The sequence below is a fragment of the Chelonia mydas genome, chromosome 1, assembly GCF_015237465.2.
Source record: "Chelonia mydas isolate rCheMyd1 chromosome 1, rCheMyd1.pri.v2, whole genome shotgun sequence".
Classification (NCBI taxonomy): domain Eukaryota; kingdom Metazoa; phylum Chordata; order Testudines; family Cheloniidae; genus Chelonia; species Chelonia mydas.
Genome location: NC_057849.1, coordinates 215,046,368 through 215,072,695, shown reverse-complemented (window position 1 = coordinate 215,072,695; position 26,328 = coordinate 215,046,368). Strand labels below are relative to the sequence as shown.

Below are 26,328 nucleotides of genomic sequence, written 5' to 3'. Positions count from 1 at the left end.
ACCCATACACTTATCTTACCTACCTTTTTGAAGCCAGAATACAGTAGGGACCATCACTCGAAAAAGGAGGTTACTTACCTCTAACTGGAGGTTCTGCAAGATTTGTGAATTTGATTGATTTGCAGTGAAGGAACTGAGGGGGCGGTTGGTCTGCCCCGCCCTGTATCTCCTAGGTCGAAACCATGAGGAGGAACAAGGGCGCATGTGCAGACCAGTGGACTACTACTACAAAATCTCCAGCTTTGGACACATGGTGCATGCATATAACTCTTAGTGGAATACAGATAGGGACAGCACCTTGAAGAACCACCAGGACTTCATCCTTCAGTCTATCCTGTTTTCTTGTAGTGCAGCATTTAAAATGATGAATTAGCTCTAGCAAGTGAGGATATGGGAATTCAAGGTATGTCTGCTCTCCCCCCTCAGGAGGTCCCAGAGCCCAAGCTGCAGTCTGAGTCCGAATGTCTACACTGCAGTTAAACAGCCTTGTAGTTTGAGTCCTAGGGAGCTGACACGGGCCATCTGCAGTTGTTTAATTGTGGTATAGACATACCCTCAGAAGAGTAGAAAATGCCCATCTAGGATTATAGGAGTTTGTGTTGGAAAGGATCTGTAATTGGTCATCTAGTAGTCTATTTTCTTGCCTTGTTGGGAAGTACCGCAGAACTTTTGACTTGGAGCATAAGGATTCTTTTCAATATCTTTGCACTGACAACACAGAAGTAGGAGGTGTTTGGATTGAATTGCATACTTAACCTCAATTCTGAACAAAGAAAATGTATCTAACTTTGAGAGTCAATTTAACAAATGGAGATAATGGTGTGAATGCCATGGGCAGAGTTGTAATGTCCAGACTTGTTTCTGCTTAATCATTGGTGTAATCTCTTAAGCCAGTCTGTCCAGATTTGATGCCTGCAAAGCTCCAAATGCATTACCAGCCTGGTAGGCTCCCTCCTCCAGAGTGAATTATCTGTTGCCATCTTTGTGGTGCATTTCCCTGGGCTGTATACTGGGAGGAGGATGTGACAAACTGACCTAATGGTTTGTGTGAGCACAGGAAATCTGGCTAAGTAAGAAATATAGGTTTAAAAGAAATTCATAGTTACTGATTAATTTTGGGCAGATGAAAATTGAACCTCTGTACATAAACATGTAGCCTTCAACTTAATTATTTACAACTAGCCCATAAAACTGTTCAGAACAGATAATCAGCAAAAAACTAAGGATTTGGCTACAAAAAGGAACATTACATGGCTGAATTAGAGCCAGTTAGACTGTCTGTAATGGGGTGGCACTCACCTCTTGTGAGCACGCCCTGTTCGAGTGTGTGCATGCTTGCAGTTTTTCTCAATTTCACAGTGCCCCCTGTTGGCTGCTGCACTTGTCAGGCAGGTCTTCAGTTACTCAGGCCTCTGGCCAAGACTCACACAGTCCATGTGCAAACAGACAAACACCCTTTCTGGGGGTATAAGTCCAAAACACCCTGAAGCTCTTCCCGGGCTCAGTCCTTTGTCCAACCGAGCCCATCACAGTACCCCTCCATTGGCAACGTCTCTCTAGCTCTCCCCTGGCTCAGACCCTATTGGTCAGACTGAGGACCGATCTCAGTACCGTAGTTGGCCCGCTTGTGTGTGAAGGTTCGTGCTCTGGGATGGAGCAGCACCCCAGTGCTTCCTCCCTGGAGGTTCTCTGCCTTCCCTTTAGTCCTCTGATTCCAGCTCTTTAGATGTGTCAGTCTCAGTTCAGCCTCCTTCTGGAGAAGAGGGAGTAACAGGTGCACATACAGTCCCTTCCCTGGGCCTGTCTAAACTCCCTTCTCTCAGGGCACAGCCACTTCCCCAATGGCTGATGGGTGGAGGCTAGGGGGACCTGGGCCCTCCCACTACTCTAGGTCCCAGCCCAGGGACCCTCTAAGTATCGGCCATGTGCCACGCCCTTTTAACTAACTGCATTCCCCTGGGCCACTTCCCTGTAGCCCATCTTAATTGAGTCCTGGCAGCCAGCCAGATGCTGTTCCCTCACTTTTTTGGTCCCTGCCAGCAACTACCTGCCTTAGCCTTTGCAGCCCATGGAGTCAGTCAGGAGCACCTCTTGCTCCCTGATTCTTGCAAGCAGACTGAACTCACTCTGGCCCTGCAGCTCTTTATATGGGCCTGCTTGGCCCTGATTGGCTGCTCCGTGCAGCCCCTCTCATTGGCTGTGTCCCATACTGCTGCTCTAGGCAGCTTGGAGGACCTCTCCACTGCTCCTTTCCTGACACACATGTGACAGGACCATGAGGCCTCCAGCAGGGGGCCTCTGGGCCTAATCCACCCCCTCACAATGACACTCGGAAGAAAGTTGACACACACACACCACTCTGTCAGATTGAGTAAATTGGGAGAATCAGTTCAAACTCTATTCCAACTCGGTAGGTGATGGTGCTGAATATATATGTTGGAACAGAAGTGTAAATATCATAGGTGCAGAAGAGTCTCAGTGTTCTGTCAGTAGTAGATGCCTGTGTGACTTTTTGGAAACTGAAGATCGTAGGATCTTCTAGGTTTATAGCCACAATATCCCACATTTATATAGCAGTTTCCATTTCAGGGTCTCAAAGCTCCTTCCCAGTGTTAATTGATTAAACCTCCAGATACCCTTGTAACATAGATCTGCTCGTATTCCCATTTTCTCAATGAAGAAAATGAGGTTGAGAGAAGTTATGGGACTTACCTGAGGTCACAAAGTGAGTAAGCGGCAGAGGTGAGAATAGAACATTGTCCTTCATGATTCCGTATTTAGAAGCAAAATGCCTGAATATAATTCATATTTTGACTTCTGTATAAGTGACCTAATTTTCAAAGTTACTGGGCATTGGCAGCCTCATATGTTTGTCAGGATGAAAATCAGGCCACTTACGTAGGTGCCTGATTTCAGTCATTCAAGATTTAAAAGCATAAAATGTCCTAAGCCCAACACTGCCATCCTCTCTCACTTCCTAATAAGAGTTCAGACTATTGGGATCAAGTCCTTCCTTCGCCTCCCAAGCCTCTAAAAAATGATTAGGGTAGCATTCTTCCTACACCCCATATTGGAGGACACTGATCTAAACTGAAGCGTTGCTTAGTTTGAGCGAAGGGGTCCTGGGTTCTATTTCTGATTCTGCACTTTGTGGCTTAGTGGACTCCATGACACCTGTATATTATAGGGGGCAGGTAGCACCATCTGTTATCATGGTTGCCTAAGCAAAGGGAGGGTATCAGGTCTATTTTAGATCTAAGACAGCTAAACAAGTTCCTAAAGAAAATAAGCTAGAGTGACCAATCACAATTTTATGTTATCCCTTCCATAGATCACAGGGACTGGTATGTTGCCCTTAACTTAAAAGATACTTATTTTCATGTGGTAATTCACCAGAACCCCAGAAAATTCCTCAGGTTTATGGTCAACAGATCCCAAAATCAATTCACAGTGCTGCCCTTTGGCCTGTTAGTAGCTCCTCTCATATTCATAAAGTGCATGGCTGTGGTAGTGGAGTTCCTGTGAAAGTCAGGAGTCCATGTATTCGCTTAACTAGATGACTGGTTAATGAGAGGTTGATCCAGGTCCGAGGTACTGTCCAGCATGGCCACTAGACAGTCCAGCTTCAGTGCATTGGGGCACCGAATCAATCAGGATAGATTCCTCCAGTACAAAGAAAAATAATTTATTGGGGTGGTCCTGGAGTCTACAAATGCCAAGGCTTATCATAGAATATCAGAGTTGGAAGGGACTTCAGGAGGGCATCTAGTCCAACCCCCTGCTCAAAGCAAGACCAATCCCCAATTTTTGCTCCAGATCCCTAAATGGCCCCCTCAAGGATTGAGCTCACAACCTTGGGTTTAGCAGGCCAATGCTCAAATTGCTGAGCTATCCCTCCCCCATTGGCTTTCTTGCCAAGATTAAGATTCCAAACGATATGGGTCATTGCTCTAGATCAGGGGTGGGCAATAATTTTCGCAGGGGGGCCACTCCACGAATTTTGGTATATTAATTTCAACTGTATTAATTAAGTGGGTGTGGGGTCTGGGAGGGAGTTTAGTGCAGGAGGGGGTTCTGGGCTGGGGCAGAAGATTGGGGTGCAGGATCTGGGAAGGAGTTCGGGTACAGGAGGGGGTTCTGACCTGGGGCAGGGGGTTGAGGTGCGGGGGGGGCAGGGTCTGGGAGTGAGTTTGGGTGTAGGAAGGGGTCCTGACCTGGGGCAGGGGGTTGAGGTGCAGGTTCTGGCCAAGAGGGGCTTACCACAGGTGGCTCCAGCTGGTGGCGCAGCAGGGCTCAGGCAGGCTGCCTGCCTGCCATAGTCCCACGCCGCTCCCGGAAGCGTTCGCAGCCAGCTGCTGCTGGCATGTCTCTGCACACCCCTTGGGGAATGGGGGTAGTGGGTCTCCTTGCACTGCCTGTGCCTGCAAGCACCGCCCCCACAGCTCCCATTGTCCAGTTTCTGGCCAATGGGAGCTGTGAGGACGGTGCTGGCGGTGGGGACAGTGCGTGGAGTCTGTCCGTCTGTCGCGTCCCCTGTCCCCCTCCCTTGCCAGGGGCGCACAGAGACATTCCAGCAGCAGCCGGCTGTTTCCGGGAGCTGTGTGGGGCCACAGCAGGCAGGCAGCCTGCCTGAGCGCCCCGCTGCAATGCAGGACTTTTAGTGGCTCAGACTCGGAGATTGTGAAGGGGCAGAGAAGGCCGGACAGAAATGTTTGGTTGGATCTGGCCCATGGGCCTTATTTTTCCTCCCCTTGCTCTAGATCTAAAGATGCATCCTGTCATTACAGTACAAAACTGCCTTAAGATTCAAGGGCACATGGCAGCGTGCACTTAAATGGGTGCAGCATGCCAGGCTGCACTTCAGGAAACTACAAAGCTGGCAGGCTGCGGTGTATTCACCAGACCATCATCATATAGACATAGTGGTTCAAGTGCCTACTAAGGTCTTGTCTTCCCGGGCCTGGTGGATAAAACCGCTGAGTGTTTGTATGGGAGTCCCCTTTGCTCCTCCACAAGTCACTAACCCTAGTCACAGATGAATCAGATCTAGGTTGGTGAGCTCACTTAAATTCCTTTAGACACAAGGTCTTTGGTCTATCTGTGACCTAAAGCTCAATATAAATGTCAGGGAGCTTCAGGCCATCTGTTTGGCTTGCATATCAAGGGGCAGAATTCTTGTGCGCCCTTCTCATACATGTGTAAGGCTGCAGCCTGGTCATCAATCCATGTGTTTGCCTCTTCCTACATCGTCTCTCATCAGTCTAGAGATGGTGCCAGAGTTGGACAAGTGGTTATACAAATCCTGCTTCAAGAAGACTTATAGCCTATCTCCAGTTTGAACTGCTTGTGGGTAACCTACAGTGAAATGGACAAGTGCAGTCATTTGAAGAAAGGTTTACTAACCTTTTTCTGTAACTGTTCAAGATACGTTGCACATGTCTGTTCCACAACCTTTCCTTCTTCCCCTCTCTATCAGAGCCTTTCTGTTCAGAAGGAATTGAGGGGGTGAGGATAGCTCCGCCCTTTATGCCTGCACGCAGTGGCATGAGGCAACAGAAGGCATTCACACCTCCTCAGTGGGTATTGCTGAGGGAAAAGTTTCCAGCAACTGTGCACAAGGTGTGCACCGACCTACAGTGGAATGGACTTGGCAATGGATTTTGAAAAACAACAGTTACAGAAAAAGTTTAGTAACTTTTTTCTTTTTGTGTTTTTAGGTAGCTGTTAGTTTTCAGTTTTCTTTTGATTACACATAAAACAATGTTAAAAGGACATTAAGATTGCAAACTCAAGCCCTCAGAAGTTAAGAAATGGCAGAATAAAGCAGTGTTCTTCACTGCAAGGCCTGCGAGCCAATGGCAGCTCCCATGGACACTAAATGCGGCTCCCTGTCGATTGCGCTCTCTTGTGGCGCAGTGGGGCTGCAGCTAAGGCAGGCTCCCTGCCTACCCCAGCCCCATGCCGCTTCCGGAAGTGACCAGCACGCTTCCGGGGGATAAGGGGGAGAGCAGAGGTCTCTGCGCACTGCTCCTGCCTGCAAGCACCACCCCTGCAGCTCCCATTCGCTGGGAACAGGGAACTGTGGCCAATGGGAGTTGTGGGGGTGGTGTCTGCAGAAAGGGACAGCGCGTAGAGCCAGATGCCCGCTGCAGGGGTGCGTTGGTCCCTTCCAGGAGTGGTGTGGGGCCAGGGCTGCCAGAAGTAAGTGCCGCCCGCTTCAGTGGGCAGGTTCTGAATAGCTCTTCCGCCACCGAACCCGCAGCCAGCCCCCTATACTTCCTCCTGCACCCCAAGCCCCTGCCCCAGCCCTGAGCCCCCTCCCAGAGCCAGCCCCCCATATCCTTTCGTGCACCCCAAGCAATATTACCAATAACGGTAATATTACCATATCAACCGACAAAGAATGTTCAACAGTCTGTGTCGGGTTGTTGTGGCTCTTACATTGAAGGTTTTTTGCCAAAGTGGGCCTCACTTCAAAAATAGTGGAGAGCACTGGAATAAAGGTTGCTTGTGCAACTTAATTTGGCTTCCTGGTCAGTATGTATTGAAATAGACTTATTATATGATCAAATACTATTTTTTTCCACAGAAGCACTGCCTCATTCAGTGCACAGAATTAGACGTTGCTCAATGCTTAATGAGCGGTTGTTCAGTTTTTTGTTTTCTTCTCATTGGTTGTTGTGTTGACCCTATGGTTTATTTACTGCAACCCCTGTTTGGAAGACAGAATTATTAATTTATTCATGGTCTTTTCTATTGCACTGATCACTTCAGTGTCTAAGTGTTTCACAAACATTAATGAATTTGTCTTTACAACACCCTGGTGAAATTCACTACATATCTTCCAAGTTCTGCAACAAATGCAAAGGGGGCAAGTCTCCTTCTCTGTGCAGCCCTGATTCGTCCCCAGAGCACATCCCTCAATGCACTGAATGAGAGGTGTTGTGAGAAAAAGAGTTTGTGATCATGTAATTAAGACTATCATAATGCATGTGCAAAAGGAGGCCGAATTTCATTTGCACAGACAATCTTAATTCTTCCATTTTCTAACCGTTGTAGGCTTGCTTGCAATCTTAATATTTTTTAACTTATTTTTGTGTGTAATATCATTGTATATATTTTACATGCATGTTTAAATAATGAACATGCTATTAGGGCTTTGAAGTCTACAGAGACTTGCTCGAAAATGGCTTAATGTGTAGGCTGCACCAGCATGACCTGGCTTTACAATTATTATGTAAATTTGGGGAAAGTATTAGCAGTGGGCACTGAAATTATGACCTACCATGGGTTAACCAAATGATCACCGACTGTGCTAATAAGGAATTGAGCAGCTGGGCCTTTATAGCAGTTACATTTGCACAGAGCTGTACTGCCTGGAAACATGAGTCACTCTTTATGCTGATGAACTTGCCTTCTGCTCGGGGAAAGGTTGCATGGCCAGGAGGGTGAAGGACTTTTGGAGGGAGAGATGCTTGACTGACCATTCTGTGTTTACAAAATGGATCCTGGGCTAGTGCAGTGAACATGGGTCTGTAAACATAAGGGAAAAGAGGATGGTAAAAGCTCTCTGCAGACATATGTGATCTCGTGTCTGATTCATTTAGTATCCTTTCCAAATAATTTCTAAATATACTTCCTGCCACTCTTCCTTTTTGCTGGCTTGACTCTTTCAAGATATAAGAAGTGCTGATAAACACATTTAGAGGAAAGGGGCATAATTTGTTAAGAATATTTAGTATTGTGGGCTCACACTGCATGAGTGAGTGTATCCAATTCCGTTGGGAATGGATCAAGGGTGGGATTCTTGGTGGGTCAGATACTGTGAATTTGAAGCTAAACATAGTCAAATACCATAGTTTCCGTACATACTGTCAAGAGCTTTGTCATTGCGAGGCATTCAAACTGGCAGTTAGTGGGTTGCATCCAAAATGCTGCCAAATGAGGGAGGTCATTGGAAAAATATATATGTGTCAGACATTAAAATGAGCTTCTTGCAGAGCTGGGTTTTTCTGTGCAGGACTAAGGCATGCTGGCTGGGGAAGCTTATGGACTTGATGTGTGTCAACAGAGAACTTCTATCTCTGGGATTCTCTCATTGTCTTGTTTGTGTGACCTTGGTCAAATTGGTGACCTTTCACTGCTTCTGTTTCAACATCTATAAAATGGGGATAGTACTACTTCGTCATCCCCCAAGAGGTAGCTAAGGGTGCTTGTAAGGCTTAAAATGCATATATAAGTGTTAAATATCAACTTGTAGCGCTAACTAAATTATCAAAACCACATTTTCAAACTTGAAGCCTGGCTGCAGTGTGTCCTCCTGTATTGAACATGATATCTTCAAAGGCCAAAACTAACTATTTTTGGAAAGTAGAGGTTTGGACAGCAGAGAGCTTTCCTTATGCTTGCTTTAATTTGCTGTCTTTGGAATGGAGTAGTAGTAATCTCTGAACGTTTTTCTAATCACAGTTTGAAGAGCTGTATTCAAGTGTAATACCATGTTTTTTTATAAGATAATCAGGGGTCGTGCCCAGTTCTTAATTACTGACCTTTGTATACCTGGTGTGTGTTGGAAGATCCTGTAGCCACCTCAGATTGAGATCAGTAGTCTTGAGGTCACTGGTGTTTTCTTTATAGTTCTGGTGTCAGACCTTTGTGTGCCTGCTGCTGCACTGCAGTGTAAATCATGTAACTTGTGTAGGGAAAACAAGCACATCTTAACCGGGCTAGAGAAAGCTGAGGTCCTTTTGCTGTGTTTGCCTCATCTCCCATTGCAAATTCTTAATCCTGCCAGTTGACAATAATCAATTTATAGCTCATGGTCCTGAGAGCTGTTTTCTCTAAGATGTGTGTCCTGTGACAAGTCCCAAATCCATGTGCAGTGCACATTTGGGTGCACTGAGTATTTCTCCTTCGAGTGGTGCACATATACATTCCACTGTGTGTGTGTGTATATATTAACATATACTCAATGAACTTGAGTCAGAAGCTTTTGCCAGTAATACCACAGAATGGCATGTGCACCCCTGCTTTCTTTGTGCTCTCAAATGAGAGCAAAAAAGGGGTGTCTCCCATCTTCCCCTCAGGTCCTTCTTGCCCCCTATGGTGAGAGTTGGAGCGGTCTCATTAATCCTATTCTAAAGCCACTCCCAAAAACAGGGAATTCAAGAGATTGGATTTATGTGGCTAAAAGGCTTAGCCTCCCTCGTATGAAGAGTAATGGTGGAATAATTGTTGGTCTCTCTTGTCTAGATATATTTTTATGAATTTGTGTGCAATTTCTAAGTTTACTGACAAATTGCAGGAGGAATATAAGGAACAGTTTCTGGCTCTACTTTTTGAGGGGCAGCTCATGGTCAGAACTTCTCTTCAAGTGCTTATTGAGGCCGCTTTTACAGCCTCTCATTCAGTAGCCATGATTCGTCTTTGAGTAATTGTTCATGTCCATTCCAACCAGGTGTGTGCACGCTGCGTGCATGTCATTCAGAAGATTTTCCCTTAGCAGCATCCGTAGGGTCACCCTGGGCGCTCCCTGGAGTGGCGTCTTCATGGTGCCCAATATAGGGCCCTACCGACCTTCCAACCCCTCCAGTTTCTTCTTACCGCCAGTGACAGCTAGCTGGAATGTTGCTTACTCCTGTAGCAGGTGCTTTAGCGGTGTCTGATACCATACCATGTATCTAGTTTCTCAGTTAATAGTATTCTTTAATAGTTGTTCTTTATAGTTGTAGTTAGTTTTTTGGGGGGGTCCCCGCAACAACATTTTCCCCTTTTGGAGTATGCCTGGTTCTCTAAGGTTTAAGCTCTGTGAGGGCTGTGGCAAGTTTATGCCTAAGAGTGATCTTCACTCTTCCTGCCTGTGGTGCAGAGGGAGAGAGTCACCAGAAAGAGAAGTGCCGTATCTGTAAGGGTTTCCGTCCCAGAACCCTCAAAGACTGGGAACAGAGACTTAAACTTCTGTTGATGGAGGGGGCATTAGGGCCCCACTACGACCCGGGACCTGCTGAACCGGCACCGAGCACATCCTCATCAGTGCACAGTGTTCCAGCGCCAACAACGTGCAAAATGTCACCAGCTAAGGACTGTAAGGCCCCCCTGTACCACCACGGCTTGGGCCATAAGAAGTCGACCTCAGTGTGGCACCACTCTCAATCCCTGGTGCTGGTAAAGAAGAAGAGGCTGGAGAGAGGTCGGTCCCCTCAATCAAAACCTAAGGGGTCTGCGCCTTCCATGAATGCATCGGGACAGACCGCCTTCTCCCTGCAACCTTCCAGGGTCTCGTTGACTCCTGCCCCGGCTGGGGTCCAGTCGAGTCTGAACCGTCCTTTGGTCCCCGGATCGCCAGGGTGACATACAGCTCCCGTCGATGCCGGAAGCATTTGAAGCGGCCAGAGACTTGATGTGTCTCCCAGTGCTGTCCTCCCCTCAGAGGAGGGACAAGTCGCCGGTGACCGCGCACCCCCCGTTCCACTCTAGGGGCAAGCCAGCCATGATGGTGCGCTGCTCTCCATCCCCGGCGCTGCCCGCTCAGACAGGCCACACCGTTCCCCAGCCTCATGGCTTTAGACCGGCTGATGCAGCCTCGCACACTTTGGCCACGGGGTGGTGATAAAACAAGGTTCCTGGCTACAAGTCTCTGGACTGCATCACGAGGTCCAGCAGACTATAAAGGACCTCCCCTTTGAGGGATCCTCCCTCTTCTGAAAAAACTGACAAGAGACTTCACAGTTTGAAGCACTCTAGGGTTACTCTGTGCTCTCTGGGGCTCCACACGCCAGCAACCCAGTGCAGGCATTTTAGGCCTGTGCCTGCCCTGCGACCTTACCAGCCGCAGAACCGCCATGCGGAGAGTGGACTAGATGATACATCTGGGGGAAGGGAACAGAAGGAGACTCCGCCGATTGGAAGGCATGAGATGCACTGTCCTAGGGTTGGGGGTTCCATGACCACTGCTCCCAAGAGAAGGAGGTGGGTGGTGGTGGTTGGGGGCTCTTTCTTCAGTGGGACTGAGTCATCTATCTGCCACCCCGACCAGGAAAACCGAGAAGTCTGCTGCTTGCCAGGAGCTAGGATTCACGATGTGACGGAGAGACTGCTGAGACTCATCAAGCCTTTGGATCGCTACCCCTTCCTGCTTCCCCACGTGGGCACCAATGATACTGCCAAGAATGACCTTGAGTGGATCACTGCAGACTACGTGGCTCTGGGAAGAAGGATAAAGGAGTTTGAGGTGTATGTGGTCTTCTTGTCCATCCTCCCCGTGGAAGGAAAAGGCCTGGGTAGAGGCCGTCGAATCGTGGAAGTCAACGAATGGCTACGCAGGTGGTGTCGGAGAGAAGGCTTTGGATTCTTTGACCATGGGATGGTGTTCCAAGAAGGAGGAGTGCTAGGCAGAGATGGGCTCCATCTAACGAAGAGAGGGAAGAGCATCTTCGCAAGCAGGCTGGCTAACCTAGTGAGGAGGGCTTTAAACTGGCTTCACTGGGGGAAGGAGACCAAAGCCCTGAGCTAAGTGGGGAAGTGGGATACCGGGAGGAAGCAGGAGCGCGCGAGAGGGCAAGGCTCCTGCCTCATACTGAGAAAGAGGGACAATCAGCGAGTTATCTCAAGTGCCTGTACACAAATGCAAGAAGCCTGGGAAACCAGCAGGGAGAACTGGAAGTCCTGGCATAGTCAAGGAATTATGATGTGATTGGAATAATAGAGACTTGGTTGGATAACTCACATGACTGGAGTACTGTCATGGATGGATATAAACTGTTCAGGAAGGACAGGCAGGGCAGAAAAGGTGGGGGAGTTGCATTGTATGTAAGAGAGCAGTATGACTGCTCAGAGCTCAAGAATGAAACTGCAGAAAAACCTGAGAGTCTCCGGATTAAGTTTAGAAGTGTGAGCAACAAGGGGATGTCGTGGTGGGAGTCTGCTATAGACCACCGGACCAGGGGGATGAGGTGGACGAGGCTTTCTTCCGGCAACTCACAGAAGTTACTAGATCGCAGGCCCTGGTTCTCATGGGAGACTTCAGTCACCCTGATATCTGCTGGGAGAGCAATACAGCGGTGCACAGACAATCCAGGAAGTTTTTGGAAAGTGTAGGGGACAATTTCCTGGTGCAAGTGCTGGAGGAACCAACCAGGGGCAGATCTCTTCTTGACCTGCTGCTCACAAACCGGGAAGAATTAGTATGGGAAGCAAAAGTGGATGGGAACCTGGGAGGCAGTGACCATGAGATGGTCGAGTTCAGGATCCTGGCACAGAGAAGAAAGGAGAGCAGCAGAATACAGACCCTGGACTTCAGAAAAGCAGACTTTGACTCCCTTAGGGAACTGATGGGCAGGATCCCCTGGGAGAATAACATGAGGGGGAAAGGAGTCCAGGATAGCTGGCTGTATTTTAAAGAATCCTTATTGAGGTTACAGGGACAAATCATCCCGATGTGTAGAAAGAATAGTAAATATGGCAGGCGACCAGCTTGGCTTAACAGTGAAATCCTTGCTGATCTTGAACACAAAAAAGAAGCTTACAAGAAGTGGAAGATTGGACAAATGACCAGGGAAGAGTATAAAAATATTGCTCGGGCATGCAGGAGTGAAATCAGGAAGGCCAAATCACACCTGGAGTTGCAGCTAGCCAGATATGTTAAGAGTAACAAGAAGGGTTTCTTCAGATATGTTAGCAACAAGAAGAAAGTCAAGGAAAGTGTGGGCCCCTTACTGAATGGGGGAGGCAACCTAGTGACAAAGGAGGTGGAAAAAGCTAATGTACTCAATGCTTTTTTTGCCTCTGTCTTCACGAACAAGGTCAGCTCCCAGACTACTGCACTGTGCAGCACAGCACGGGGAGGAGGTGACCAGCCCTCTGTGGAGAAAGAAGTAGTTCGGGACAATTTAGAAAAGCCGGACAAGCATAAGTCCATGGGGCCGGATGCGCTGCATCCGAGAGTGCTAAAGGAGTGGGCAGATGTGATTGCAGAGCCATTGGCCATTATCTTTGAAAACTCATGGCGATTGGGGGAAGTCCCGGACGACTGGAAAAAGGCTAATGTAGTGCCCATCTTTAAAAAAGGGAAGGAGGAGGATCCGGGGAACTACAGGCCAGTCAGCCTCACCTTAGTCCCTGGAAAAATCATGGAGCAGGTCCTCAAGGAATCAATTCTGAAGCACTTAGAGGAGAGGAAAGTGATCAGGAAGAGTCAGCATGGATTCACTAAGGGCAAGTCATGCCTGACTAATCTAATTGCCTTCTATGACGAGATAACTGGCTCTGTGGATGAGGGGAAAGCGGTGGACGTGTTGTTCCTTGACTTTAGCAAAGCTTTTAACACAGTCTCCCACAGTATTCTTGCCAGCAAGTTAAAGTAGTATGGGCTGGATGAATGGACTGCTTGCACTATCAGGCACTGGGACAATCAGCAGGACCCAAACTATGGAACTAGTCAGAATAAGTTAATCTGCACCCCAAGTCTAACTGTATTTCATTTGAAGTTCAAAGTATAGTCCTTTGATAAAGCCTCTATCAAGTAATTATGAGAATTTCTTTAAAATATGCTCCCATACAATATAAATTAATACACCTCTGTAGTGGAACCAACATGGCTACAGCAACATTACAAACACCCCTTTACTGGAATTCTGGGAAATGGAGAGGAAACTCTAATTTTTCAAGACTTTTTTTAGTGCTTTTCTTAAGTTTATTTGACACTTACTAGATAACAAGGTGATGGGGAATGTCTATAAATACTCTTAATGGTGGTAGATTTTCAAGGACACACAAAGCAATTGTGTCCAACCCTCGTTGAAAGTCAGTGGGAGCTGGGTGCCTAAATCACATGTGTACTTATGAATATTTCTCCTAATTAGAATAAACCTTCCATTCATTAAGATGTTTAGTTGGACATAAGGTAGACAAGAAGAATCTATCAAAATGATTAATAATTGGTTAAAATGCTTTGTAAAAGCATACTAGGTTTTTTTAATTCAGGAACCTCTCCACAATATCAAAACGAAATTCCCTCTGCATGCAGACACTCATTAAGGTAAGCTATTAAAGCCTTGGCTTCATTATAATCAACAAATCCAAATATCTCCTGATTTAGTAGATACCTTCAACTTATCTGAAAAATTAAATTCAACAGATTTAAATCAATCTCAATATTAAAAGCATTCTTTTTGCAGACTTGAGTTCAAGGCTGAGTCAAGAAATTATATGCTTTTTTACCTACTTTAGAACTCCTGATTCTGTTTCTTTTGTAACTAGTTTCTGATTTGTCAGGTTATGAGAAGTTAGTTTTTTTTATGATGTATTTTAATTGATTTGTAGCAGTAGCCAGAATGGAATGGCTTCCAAAATGGCTTAGTTATTTGTAATTTGGCATTTGAATCTTTGTTTTGCTATAGTTTCAAATGGAATTATGTAAAAACACATTTATAAGAAATGTGTGTTAACTGTTATAGCCCTAGTGTTTTATGAAGCATTTTGGAGTTTGGATGGAGAGGGGAGATCTCATGCCCAAGGTGAGCTAGAAATGACACTGCTCCATGCTGTAGCTTTAATAAATAAAAGGGTGGATTGACAAGGAAAGAGAAATAAAACTAGATCATCCAGCATTAAAGTATTTTGGAAGATACCATTTTGGTGTACATTAGAGTCATCATAGATGGTGTGAAAGAGGCATGGGCAGGGGAGAAAAGAGCTTTAGGAGAGAATTGAAACAAATTGTGGTATTCTTGAGTTGATACATTGAGGCTTTTCCAGATGAGAGGAGCTGCAGAGGAGAAGGTTCTTGAGCACTCAGTGAGGAATGAGATTTTTGGGAAAAGGTGGAAAGGGAGCTAGTACAAGATGAATATATAAGGATAAGATAGGTGGAAATAAATCCAGAGAAGAGTTCTAAATAAGTAATACACTTGTTATGGTCCCTTGAATTCTAACTAATATGTAGTTAGCATCATGCTCCTAGTAGCAGGTTCACATTTTTTCACCCTCTGCCTTTTGTGGTTTGCTCAGGAATCTATGCAAGAAATGTTCTTTGGCTAATTCTTAAGGGGAGAGAGGAAAAACAAAAAAACCCACAGGTTCAGAACTTCGAGAACTGCAGCTTGAACTATTCATTTTACTAAGCACAAATCTTTGTTCTCTCTCATATCTTTGGATTTAAGATTATTTTCAGGATGTGGGAGGGAGCTTTCTGTGGTGGTCCTGAATTGATGCATCAAACTGACAAAAAGGGCCCAATGCTTGACTGTGTCCAGTTAAATATATGATGTAAGTGGACCTTTTTAAAAAAAATTCCATCACTTGAGTCACTTCAAATTATTGGAAATCTGTGAAAAGCTTGGTTAAAGTGCCTTGGTTAGCTTCACATAGCAACTCTAAAAAGCAGGGGTAAAATCCAGTTCTTCAGGGCAGCATTCAACTGTCTTTAACTATGAGGCCATCCTTTCTCTCCCTGCCTCTTTAACTACATACCTTCCAACTTCCTCAAAAAATGAGGCACAAGTCCTATAGCCAAAACCCTCCTTCACTACACAACCCTGATTCATCTCCAGAGCAAGACTATCCTGTGCTCTGGGTGAGGCAGGAGTTCTGTCCTTTCTGATTCTGATGCTTTCACTGGTAGTAAAGATTCCACCACTGGAGTTTATCCATGGAGCTCAAGAGCTTGTGTTCCTGTATCTTTTGTGGGCTTTGTAGATCTAATGGGCTTAAAGTCTAGTTTGGGTCAGTGAAGTTGGCAAATATATAAAGTAAGGAAGGGGCATTTTTTGGGTGTGCTCATTTTACTGTTGTAATTGACAACTTTAAGGCATTTTTGATTTTTTTGTGAGTCCATTCTGTTCGTAACAGGACAAGTGTCTGCATACTCCTAATAATAATAATAACAATAAATAAAAAAAACCACACCATTGCATTGGCACTTATTGGCAATCTCGGCAAAGACTCCAAGGATAGAACAAGTCATAGAGGCTGAACTCTGCTCTCACTCCCAAAGATGGTCTCTCCTGGGCAATGAGAACTCCCGTTGGTGGGATGGTGTGGGAAACTTGCACAGCTATACCTATTTTGGGTTAAATAGAGAACTTCAATCATCCAGTTTTTCATTTGGGCACCTTTCATCATTGGTATGTTCACAGATGAAATTAGAAAAAATGTCTAGTTGGAAGCCAGCTTTAACAAGGAAGGTCCAAGATGCTCAAATGTTCTGTGTTGCTGGATCAATTGCAACATGCTGAAAAGGGAACTTGCACAACTGTGCTCCTTTTGACTTGGTGTGTACGTCATAGACTCCTCCAGGCTTGTTTACATGACACTGGATTTTTTTTAAGCAAGGCATTTTTATTATCAGTTGGTGTTGGGCCAGGAATTCAGCGAGTTTGGCAATACCAAGCCAGGAAATCTTGTGCTGCAGATTTTAACATTGAGTAAGCAGCAATTATGCAAGTCCAAGGTTTCTCATGAATAAAGTTTTTCCTTCCTCGCCCTAAATGCATCTTCCCTGTATGTCTTCCTATACTCTAGAGATGCAGCCTTTTACATCTGATCTGATAGCAACATCATTTAAAGTTGTTTAGAATTTGCACATAACTAGATGTTTGATTTATGTAACTACATTTGTAAATATATGCCCATACAATACCCTTTGTGTTTGTGTGTTAAAAATTGTTACATGTTTAACTTTATATGAAAATTCTAGTGGTCAAACACTGAACTCTAGGAGTCAGAAAACCTGGATTTGATTCCTGATTACCACAGACTTAGATATCCTGGCAAGTCAATTCACCTCTTTCTACCTCAGTTTACTCATCCATAATATGGGAGTGATAATGTGCAACCAGATTTGTAAAAAGATTTGAGAGTGATAGATGAAGAGCTTTGTTATAAATGTCAATTATTTGTTATGAGGAGATATATGGATGGATATAAACTGTTCAGGAAGAACAGGCAGGGCAGAAAAGGTGGGGGAGTTGCGCTGTATCTAAGGGAGCAGTATGACTGCTCAGAGCTCAAGTATGAAACTGCAGAAAAACCTGAGTTGTCTCTGGATTAAGTTTAGAAGTGTGAGCAACAAGGGTGATGTCGTGGTGGGAGTCTGCTATAGACCACCGGACCAGGGGGATGAGGTGGACGAGGCTTTCTTCCGGCAACTCACAGAAGTTACTAGATCGCAGGCCCATGGTTCTCAATCACCCTGATATCTGCTGGGAGAGCAATACAGCGGTGCACAGACAATCCAGGAAGTTTTTGGAAAGTGTAGGGGACAATTTCCTGGTGCAAGTGCTGGAGGAACCAACCAGGGGCAGATCTCTTCTTGACCTGCTGCTCACAAACCGGGAAGAATTAGTATGGGAAGCAAAAGTGGATGGGAACCTGGGAGGCAGTGACCATGAGATGGTCGAGTTCAGGATCCTGACACAGAGAAGAAAGGAGAGCAGCAGAATACAGACCCTGGACTTCAGAAAAGCAGACTTTGACTCCCTTAGGGAACTGATGGGCAGGATCCCCTGGGAGAATAACATGAGGGGGAAAGGAGTCCAGGATAGCTGGCTGTATTTTAAAGAATCCTTATTGAGGTTACAGGGACAAATCATCCCGATGTGTAGAAAGAATAGTAAATATGGCAGGCGACCAGCTTGGCTTAACAGTGAAATCCTTGCTGATCTTGAACACAAAAAAGAAGCTTACAAGAAGTGGAAGATTGGACAAATGACCAGGGAAGAGTATAAAAATATTGCTCGGGCATGCAGGAGTGAAATCAGGAAGGCCAAATCACACCTGGAGTTGCAGCTAGCCAGATATGTTAAGAGTAACAAGAAGGGTTTCTTCAGGTATGTTAGCAACAAGAAAAAAGTCAAGGAAAATGTGGGCCCCTAACTGAATGGGGGAGGCAACCTAGTGACAAAGGATGTGGAAAAAGCTAATGTACTCAATGCTTTTTTTGCCTCTGTCTTCACGAACAAGGTCAGCTCCCAGACTACTGCACTGTGCAGCACAGCATGGGGAGGAGGTGACCAGTCCTCTGTGGAGAAAGAAGTGGTTTGGGACTATTTAGAAAAGCCGGACAAGCATAAGTCCATGGGGCCGGATGCGCTGCATCCGAGAGTGCTAAAGGAGTTGGCGGCTGTGATTGCAGAGCCATTGGCCATTATCTTTGAAAACTCATGGCAATCGGGGGAAGTCCCGGACGACTGGAAAAAGGCTAATGTCGTGCCCATCTTTAAAAAAGGGAAGGAGGAGGATCCGGGGAACTACAGGCCAGTCAGCCTCACCTTAGTCCCTGGAAAAATCATGGAGCAGGTCTTCAAGGAATCAATTCTGAAGCACTTAGAGGAGAGGAAAGTGATCAGGAAGAGTCAGCATGGATTCACTAAGGGCAAGTCATGCCTGACTAATCTAATTGCCTTCTATGACGAGATAACTGGCTCTGTGGATGAGGGGAAAGCAGTGGACGTGTTGTTCCTTGACTTTAGCAAAGCTTTTAACACAGTCTCCCACAGTATTCTTGCCAGCAAGTTAAAGTAGTATGGGCTGGATGAATGGACCATAAGGTGGATAGAAAGTTGACGAGATTGTCGGTCTCAGTGGGTAGTGATCAACGGCTCCATGTCTAGTTGGCAGCCAGTATCAAGTGGAGTGCCCCAAGAGTCGGTCCTGGGGCCGGTTTTGTTCAATATCTTCATAAATGATCTGGAGGATGGTGTGGATTTGCACCCTCAGCAAGTTTGCAGATGACACTAAACTGGGAGGAGAGGTAGATACGCTGGAGGGTAGGGATAAGGCCCAGAGGGCCCTAGACAATTTAGAGGATTGGGCCAAAAGAAATCTGATGAGGTTCAACAAGGACAAGTGCAGAGTCCTGCACTCTAGGACGGAAGAATCCCATGCACCGCTACAGACTAGGGACCGAATTGCTCGGCAGCAGTTCGGCAGAAAAGGACCTAGGGGTTACAGTGGACGAGAAGCTGGATATGAGTCAACAGTGTGCCCTTGTTGCCAAGAAGGCTAATGGCATTTTGGGATGTATAAGTAGGGGCATTGCCAGCAGATCGAGGGACGTGATTGTTTCCCTCTGTTCAACATTGGTGAGGCCTCATCTGGAGTACTGTGTCCAGTTTTGGGCCCCACGCTACAAGAAGGATGTGGAAAAATTGGAAAGAGTCCAGCGGAGGGTAACAAAAATGAGTAGGGGACTGGAACACATGACTTACGAGGAGAATCTGAGGGAACTGGGATTGTTTAGTCTGCGGAAGAGAAGAATGAGGGGGGATTTGATAGCTGCTTTCAACTACCTGAAAGGGGGTTCCAAAGAGGATGGATCTTGACTGTTCTCAGTGGTAGCAGATGACAGAACAAGGAGTAATGGTCTCAAGTTGCAGTGGGGGAGGTTTAGGTTGGATATTAGGAAAAACTTTTTCACTAGGAGGGTGGTGAAACACTGGAATGCGTTACCTAGGGAGGTGGTGGAATCTCCTTCCTTAGAAGTTTTTAAGGTCAGGCTTGACCAAGCCCTGGCTGGGATGATTTAGTTGGGGATTGGTCCTGCGTTGAGCAGGGGGTTGGACTAGATGACCTCCTGAGGTCCCTTCCAACCCTGATATTCTATGATTCTATAAAACTTGTTAAAATCTTTTGGCAATTTTTGCAACTCCACGGGGGTATTATACCCTTTTTCTGAATAGCTTTCTGTCTCCCTAAAGTTCACTCCACTGTTTAAACTGTGGTGAAAAATTGTGTTTCCAGTTGAGGACAGGAAGTGTTATGTTGTTGTCACATCTGAACAGCTACTGGTGAAGTGATTCTTGTGGAGTTTGTAAAGGATTTGGGGGGAGAAAGGTAGGCATAGTGAGCTATAAAGATGTCAGACGCTATCAAATACTTCTGGTGCATGAACTAAGATGATGATCAGACCTGGACGTGGTGTCTTGAAATAGCTTGGTCCTTTTCAATGAACTATAATGCCGTCAGTGCAAAAGTATATCTGCAGTCTCAACCTAGCAGCTTCAGAAGCATGAGAGAAACAGATGGCTATGTGGCTGAAACACTAATAATAGTTGTTGAGCTTGGAAAGAAGGTGGGGACAGCAAAAGTTGAAACATTTAAACACTGATACATCTTCTTTGGAATCATGAGGAGTCCGGTGGCATCTTCAAGACTAACAGATTTATTTGGGCATAAGCTTTCATGGGTAAAAACCCCCACTTCTTCAGATGCATCTGAAGAAGTGGGGTTTTTTTACCCATGAAAGCTTATGCCCAAATAAATCTGTCTTTAATGTGCCACTGTTGCTTTAAGATGCCGTTGTTTTTGTGGATCCTCCTTTTGTGGATACAGACTAACATGGCTACCCCTCTGATACTTCTTTGGAATGTAATCTTCCCTCTTTAAATGTTTCATGTCTTAGGAACAGTTGCCTTTTCTGCAGAAAAGGTGGTTAATGGATGGATTGTCACAATGAAGCAGCTAGAGAGACCTCTGGTGTGAAGAGATGGGGAGAAAGCATTTTTTCCTAGAGAAATGCATAAAATGGCAGTCAGTTCAGCTTGTGGAGAGGAAGCTGTTATCCCATCTAGCTCACCATCAAAATAGGGTTGGCTGTTATGAATGTAATAGTGATTCAAGGAGTGCTTGTCTTACTTAGTTATCAGATGTTGTTTTGAGAGGCCACCCTTCATGTGAGAGCGAGAACTGAAGCTCTGTAGCTCCTCCTCCCACCCCCCCCCCCCCCCCGCAAGAGTGAAGTGTCCTGGCAAAATTCCATCTTAAGTAATTACATTGTGCATTGCTAAAATTCCTCTTACAGCATCATCTGGATACAGTGAATTAAATTCACTGAGTAGAGTTAGAACTGCCTCATTCTATTGTAGAGACATCTGCCTTGCAGAGGAGGGCTAAGGAATGGCTGTATCACTAAGTGTAAAACCCTATTTAAATGTAAGATTGTTGTTTTTTATGGTGCTGTTCAAGCTCGTGTAGTCTTAGGAGCTACTTGTGCCAGAGAATCCCAAAGTGCTTTATAATCATTACATATATAGGAATTGGCCACCCCCACTCCCACTCCCCCCCATTAAAGCGAACATTTTTGCTGGCAAAAGGCCCCAAGTGGATACCAGTGAAGTACAGGAAGTGTCAATACATGTGTCCCTCCTCCCAATGTGCCTAAACCTGCTAGGGCTGAGGATGAGTGGATAGCTATGTCTACCTGGCCTATTCATGAGGCTATGTCTACACTACCACAGTAAGTTGAATAACGTACGTTAATAACGTAGCTGAAATCAACATAGTTTAGGTCGACTTACTGCGGTGTCTGCACCGTGCTGGGTTGATGGGAGATGCTCTCCCGTCAACTTACTTTACTCTTCTCGTTCCTTGTGGAGTACTGGAGTTGACCGGAGAGCTCTGTGCTGTTGTTTTCGTGGGTCTCACTAGACCCGTTAAATTGACGCCCAGTGCATTGATCGCAGCAGTGTCGATCCCGCGGTAGGGTGGATGTAGCCTGAGACTGCCACCAAGGCAGCCAGTTAGTCATGTTCAGGATTTTTTTGTATATTGACAGATGCCTGCTAAATGCTGGCCTGAAACGAATTCATTTCACGTAGGATGCCAAATAGCCTGGGAAGTAACTTATTACTTCTGTCCAAAGGCCAGAATGGTTCCAGTACTTAGAGGTGAGATACTCTGCATACTGTTTGCCAAATTCTCAAGCCATTCAGTCACTTCCTATAACTCTCTGGTGTCTTGGTTTTCATTTCGTATTGTATGTATAGATCTGTTCTTTGAAAAGCTAATTAGTCATATACATAAACATGTTGCTGCATGCCCTACAACCTAATGCGTGGATTGATAAATCTACTCATCAGGGCATTCAGTTCTCCTGGATGTTCATTTAACTACAAATGACTGCATCTCAGGGCCAATGCTAAATAAAAGCTTATTTTTTCAAAATGGCAGGATCTGGGTTTCCTGTTTACCTTAATGGAGCTGCCTCTAGTTGCAGTACTCCGTTGCTGGGAGACCGCAGCTAATTTTTATGATGCGCGTCAGTAGCGGTGACTCAAATTATACATTTCATTGAGTGCCTTTTTCCTCTTTGTTTTTAAACTGTCTTCTCTAAAGGGAGAGAAAATGCTTTTTGTTCTGGAGAGAACAGTGTCCAGACCAGTTTGAATCTAAACAAAGAGCCAGATTATCCTCTTGGTTAAATCATTGTAATTCCAGTGTCACTCCATGGGAGCTGATGGCCTGACTGAATTTATACCAGTTGTAACAGTCAAATCTGGTCCAAAATATTTAGGAGGACATTGGAGGTGGTTTATACTTCTCCTTCAGATTGCTGCATCCCTTTTGCAAACTCCTGAAGCCAAAACCTACTCAATTTAGTATATTCCATTTTAAAGAGAAAATGCCAAAATGGATTGAGAGAGATTTTTTTCATCAGAAAACTGCATAATTCCAATTCACAACACAAAAATATACAACGGCTACTGTTGAAAAAGCACTTCTCACTAATGTAAACTGTTACTCAACTTCCATGTGTCTCAATACATGCATGTAAATAGGATAGTGAAAAGTGTGTGTGAATGGAGATTTAGGCGGGGAAGAGTGTGTCTAATGGAGAATGCTACTATATAATTGTTCTGACAACGTCAAAGTTCCGTGCTTGCCAAATCAGAGTTCCTTTTCATGTTGAAGGAGATGGTGGCCCTCTCCCTGATGTTTGCATCCCACTTGGGTTTTTTGCAGTGGCTATTTCTAATCTTGTTTGAGAAAACATTGTAAAATGGTGTTGTGAAGCCTGCTTGCTTAAACACGCAAGTCATGTCAGCTGCAATGCGGCAGTGCTCGGTGCTAATGAGGTGAGCTTTCAGAGCAGCCTTCCTCTTGTGTGTGCTCTCTCTCGTGCATATATATATGTGTGTGTGTGTGTGTGTGTCTATATATACACGCACGCACAATAGTAGGAGAGGGGATTGGGGAAAGGGATCTGTATTGGGAATGGCTCTGTTTCTGCTCTTTCCAAAAAAAAAAAAAGATTCTGTGTCTGTGTGCATGTGAAGGTGGGGAGGGTATCTTTCTCCATGCATTGTAGGGTAGAGGTGGCTTCTCCTTTCTATTAAAGGCATGACTGAAATGTATCTGAGGTGGGAGGAGGGATATGAGAGGAAGAGGAGCAAAAAAGACCTGTCTTCAAGAAAAAGCATTAATTCTAAGTGCTCCTTAAAAGCAAAATGAAACACAAACGGTCAATATTGCAGTTGTATACTGTGGATTTGCAGCCCTGTTTTAAGAATAAATACCCATTTTTGTTATGGGGATAGTCAGCAAATACACAGTACCAGATTTGAATTGTTCCAGCTGGCTTCCATTGTTTATGGAAATCTAAGCGCATTGTTATCTCTCTTCCTATCTCTTCTCTCCTCCTTTAACCATTACGGTACCAATAGCAAGTGTCATCACCTCAGTGAATTGCGCTGACTGATGAGTTTCCATCAGTTTTCACTTTATTGACCTGACAAGATGGTCAAAATGACTTCTCGGCTCCCAACCCACTGTCATCTGCTAGGTCCTCCTCAGGAGACTTGACATCTTCTAAAAGCAAGGCCATCATACTTACTTTCCTGCAACTTGTTTCACTCCAACTTTCCCTCCCACCCCACCCCATCCCTCCAGACACACAGACTGTTGGATTAGATTGGTATTTTCCCATCTCTAATAATTCATCACTCTGAGGGCTAGTCCAGGATTGTCCAGACCTAGTTTTAAATATATCAGTGGGGGGGACAGGAAGGATTTTTTGCCTCTGTGTACAAAGTGGCACAGTTGACTAGGTCTGTTATAAGAGTAACGGGGTGCCATTTAAACATAAGGCGTTAGACATCTGTTAGATGCAGAATACAGATGGATCGATGGTGTGCTCTGGTATTATAATTATTTCTATTCTTTGTTTATCCATCTGTCATCTTCTTGAGCCCTTGGAGTTGATTGGAATGGCTTTCCTTTCCTTCCCTTCTGTAGGTCTCCGGGTGAATGGGGAGCTCATTACTGCCTATCCACAGGTGGTGGTTGTACGTGTGCCAACACCCTGGGTCCAGAGCGACAGTGACATCACGGTCCTTCGCCACTTGGAGAAGATGGGCTGCCGGTTGATGAATCGGCCCCAAGCCATCCTCAACTGCGTCAACAAGTTCTGGACCTTCCAGGAGCTGGCTGGTCATGGTGTGCCTCTCCCAGACACCTTCTCCTATGGTAAGCCCATTGGGTTAAAAGGGCAACATACTAAAAGCACTTATAGCAGGTGGGACATTAGTCAAGTTCGGCAAGGCCCTTATTATTGGGTTGCAGTGTGTAACTGCCCTAGAGGAGTGTTGTGTAGTGGCTAGACTGGGGACTGGGAGTCAGGACTGCTTGATTGTTCTATTTTGGGCTTTGCTGTGACACCATGGGCAAGTCATTTAGACTCCATGCCCCACTTTCCCCATCTGTAAAGTGGGGTATTGTGAAGATTATTATCTAAAATACTTTGATATCTTCAGATGAAAAAGCTATGTCCCTTGTTCAACACACAGATAATGTGTGGAACTCGGTGCATTACTGAAGTCAAGAATTTAGCTGTATTTGAAAAAGGATTAGAAATGTATATGATCAAGAACATCCACAGCTATATTGGATAGGAAAAAATGCATAAGGGTTACAAATCCTCATGCTTTATTATCAAAAACTGTCTGGTATTAGGAAGATAATTTCCCCTACGGGATGATTACTCAGTCCTTGTCTACAAGTGGTTTTATTGTACCTTCCTCAAGTGTCTTGTACTGGCCACTGTCAGAGACAGGATACTAGGCTAAATAGATCTGTGCTCTGATCTAGTATGGGAACTTCTTTGTTTTTAACTGTAAGGTATTTAAGAATGGAAGATTCCCTCTCAGCCTCCTTTTCTGTTAAGGAAAGGAGGAAGTTTATTGTCTCTGTGCAGAAACACCAACGGGCTCTAGTAATGGGATCTGTCATACAAAGTCTCAGTTAACAGGAGAACTGATCCATGAATAAAATCTGTCCACCTGTTACATAAACTAATGTGATATAAATAAAACAGATACTTATTTGAAAAGTGACTGTGTCCTTGCATTAGAGATTCAGAAGTCCCAACTGCTGGGGAAGGGGAGATGTGTGTTGCCCCTTTGAGAAAGGGGGACATGAAGCATGAGGGGTAACGAGAGAGTGTCTCCCATCCTGCACAGTTCGCCCTGTCTATATAACAAATTGGATTCAGGGTTGCCCTCTCTTCTGTTTAAGTGGTAGGTGGCTTGTAAAGGGTGGCATTGCCAAGAAAAGCAGGAGATGTTGAGCTGCTCATATTCCATTGTGAGCAGCAAAATCCAGGCGGCGGCAGATGCTGCTGATTTTCAAACCATCACCCTGACTTGAGTCCTCTGCTTTACTGCACAAGCCTCTGAGGGCTCTCATTCTCTCTCCCTCTAACCCCCTCCCTTCTGTTCCCCACACTACAGTCAGCCCTCTGAATGAAGGGTGAATTGAGCTTATCAGGTAACAGCCTAACATTAGGCTGTTATCAGGTAAACAACATTTAAAAATGACTCTTCTAGTGGCTTTATAGATGGAGTGGGATAGAGGAGTGGAAACATTAGTCTGGAGTTAGGGGGGCAGGCTGAGATGTGAGGAACTCAGATCTAGGAATCTGGGGAGGTAGAATGGGACAGGATTTGGGGGGTGCTGGTCCCTGTATCACATCTTGTTCCCCTGCTACACGTAGCCAGGATGGACTTGTGTCTCCAGAGCATCCCCCTATTGGTTCCCTGCCAGGTGGATGGGAGGCAGGTAGGTGGGAGTTGATAAACATGGAGAAGGAATAGGGAGCAGGAAAGAACAATAGAGTTTGGGGGAATTAAGATTTGGGGATTGGGTTTATCCTCATGGGTAGGGATCAGGAGTTCCAGGGAGTACTGGGGCATATTTGGAAGGAAGATGAGATAAGGGCAACAATACCCTTTCCCAATTACTACGGGTTAATGTCTCATAGAGGACATGTGTCAGGGAAGTGCTGGCCCTTCTGAATGACCTGCCTTCTATTAACCTTTGGCCTACACTGCTGTCTTCAAGACCAGAGGTGGAAGGGATATAGTCTGTATCCAGCAGTCACAGATTAGATTGGTAGTATCTGATTGGCAATTTATAACGTTTCTTGGTTCTCTTCTTGTCAGGTGGTCATGAGAACTTTGCCAAAATGATTGATGAAGCGGAGGTGCTGGAGTTTCCCATGGTGGTGAAGAACACACGGGGTCACCGAGGTGGGTGCAGGGATGAGGGGAAGAAGCG

The 26,328-nt window shown here is 45.3% G+C and overlaps 1 protein-coding gene across 5 annotated transcripts in view; it reads left to right on the top strand.

Annotated features, from left to right (window-relative positions):
• RIMKLB (ribosomal modification protein rimK like family member B) overlaps positions 1-26,328 on the top strand; it is an 82,972-nt gene that overhangs the window by 32,545 nt on the left and 24,099 nt on the right. For all 5 annotated transcript variants that reach the window (XR_006283992.1, XR_006284024.1, XR_006284007.1 and 2 more), the window contains 2 exons: positions 24,010-24,240; positions 26,214-26,300. Coding sequence is in view for 1 of the 5 variants with exons in the window: in XM_043522968.1 (XP_043378903.1) it covers positions 24,010-24,240; positions 26,214-26,300 (318 nt within the window). In the remaining 4 variants the exon portion in view is untranslated. The remainder of the gene's footprint in view (positions 1-24,009; positions 24,241-26,213; positions 26,301-26,328) is intronic.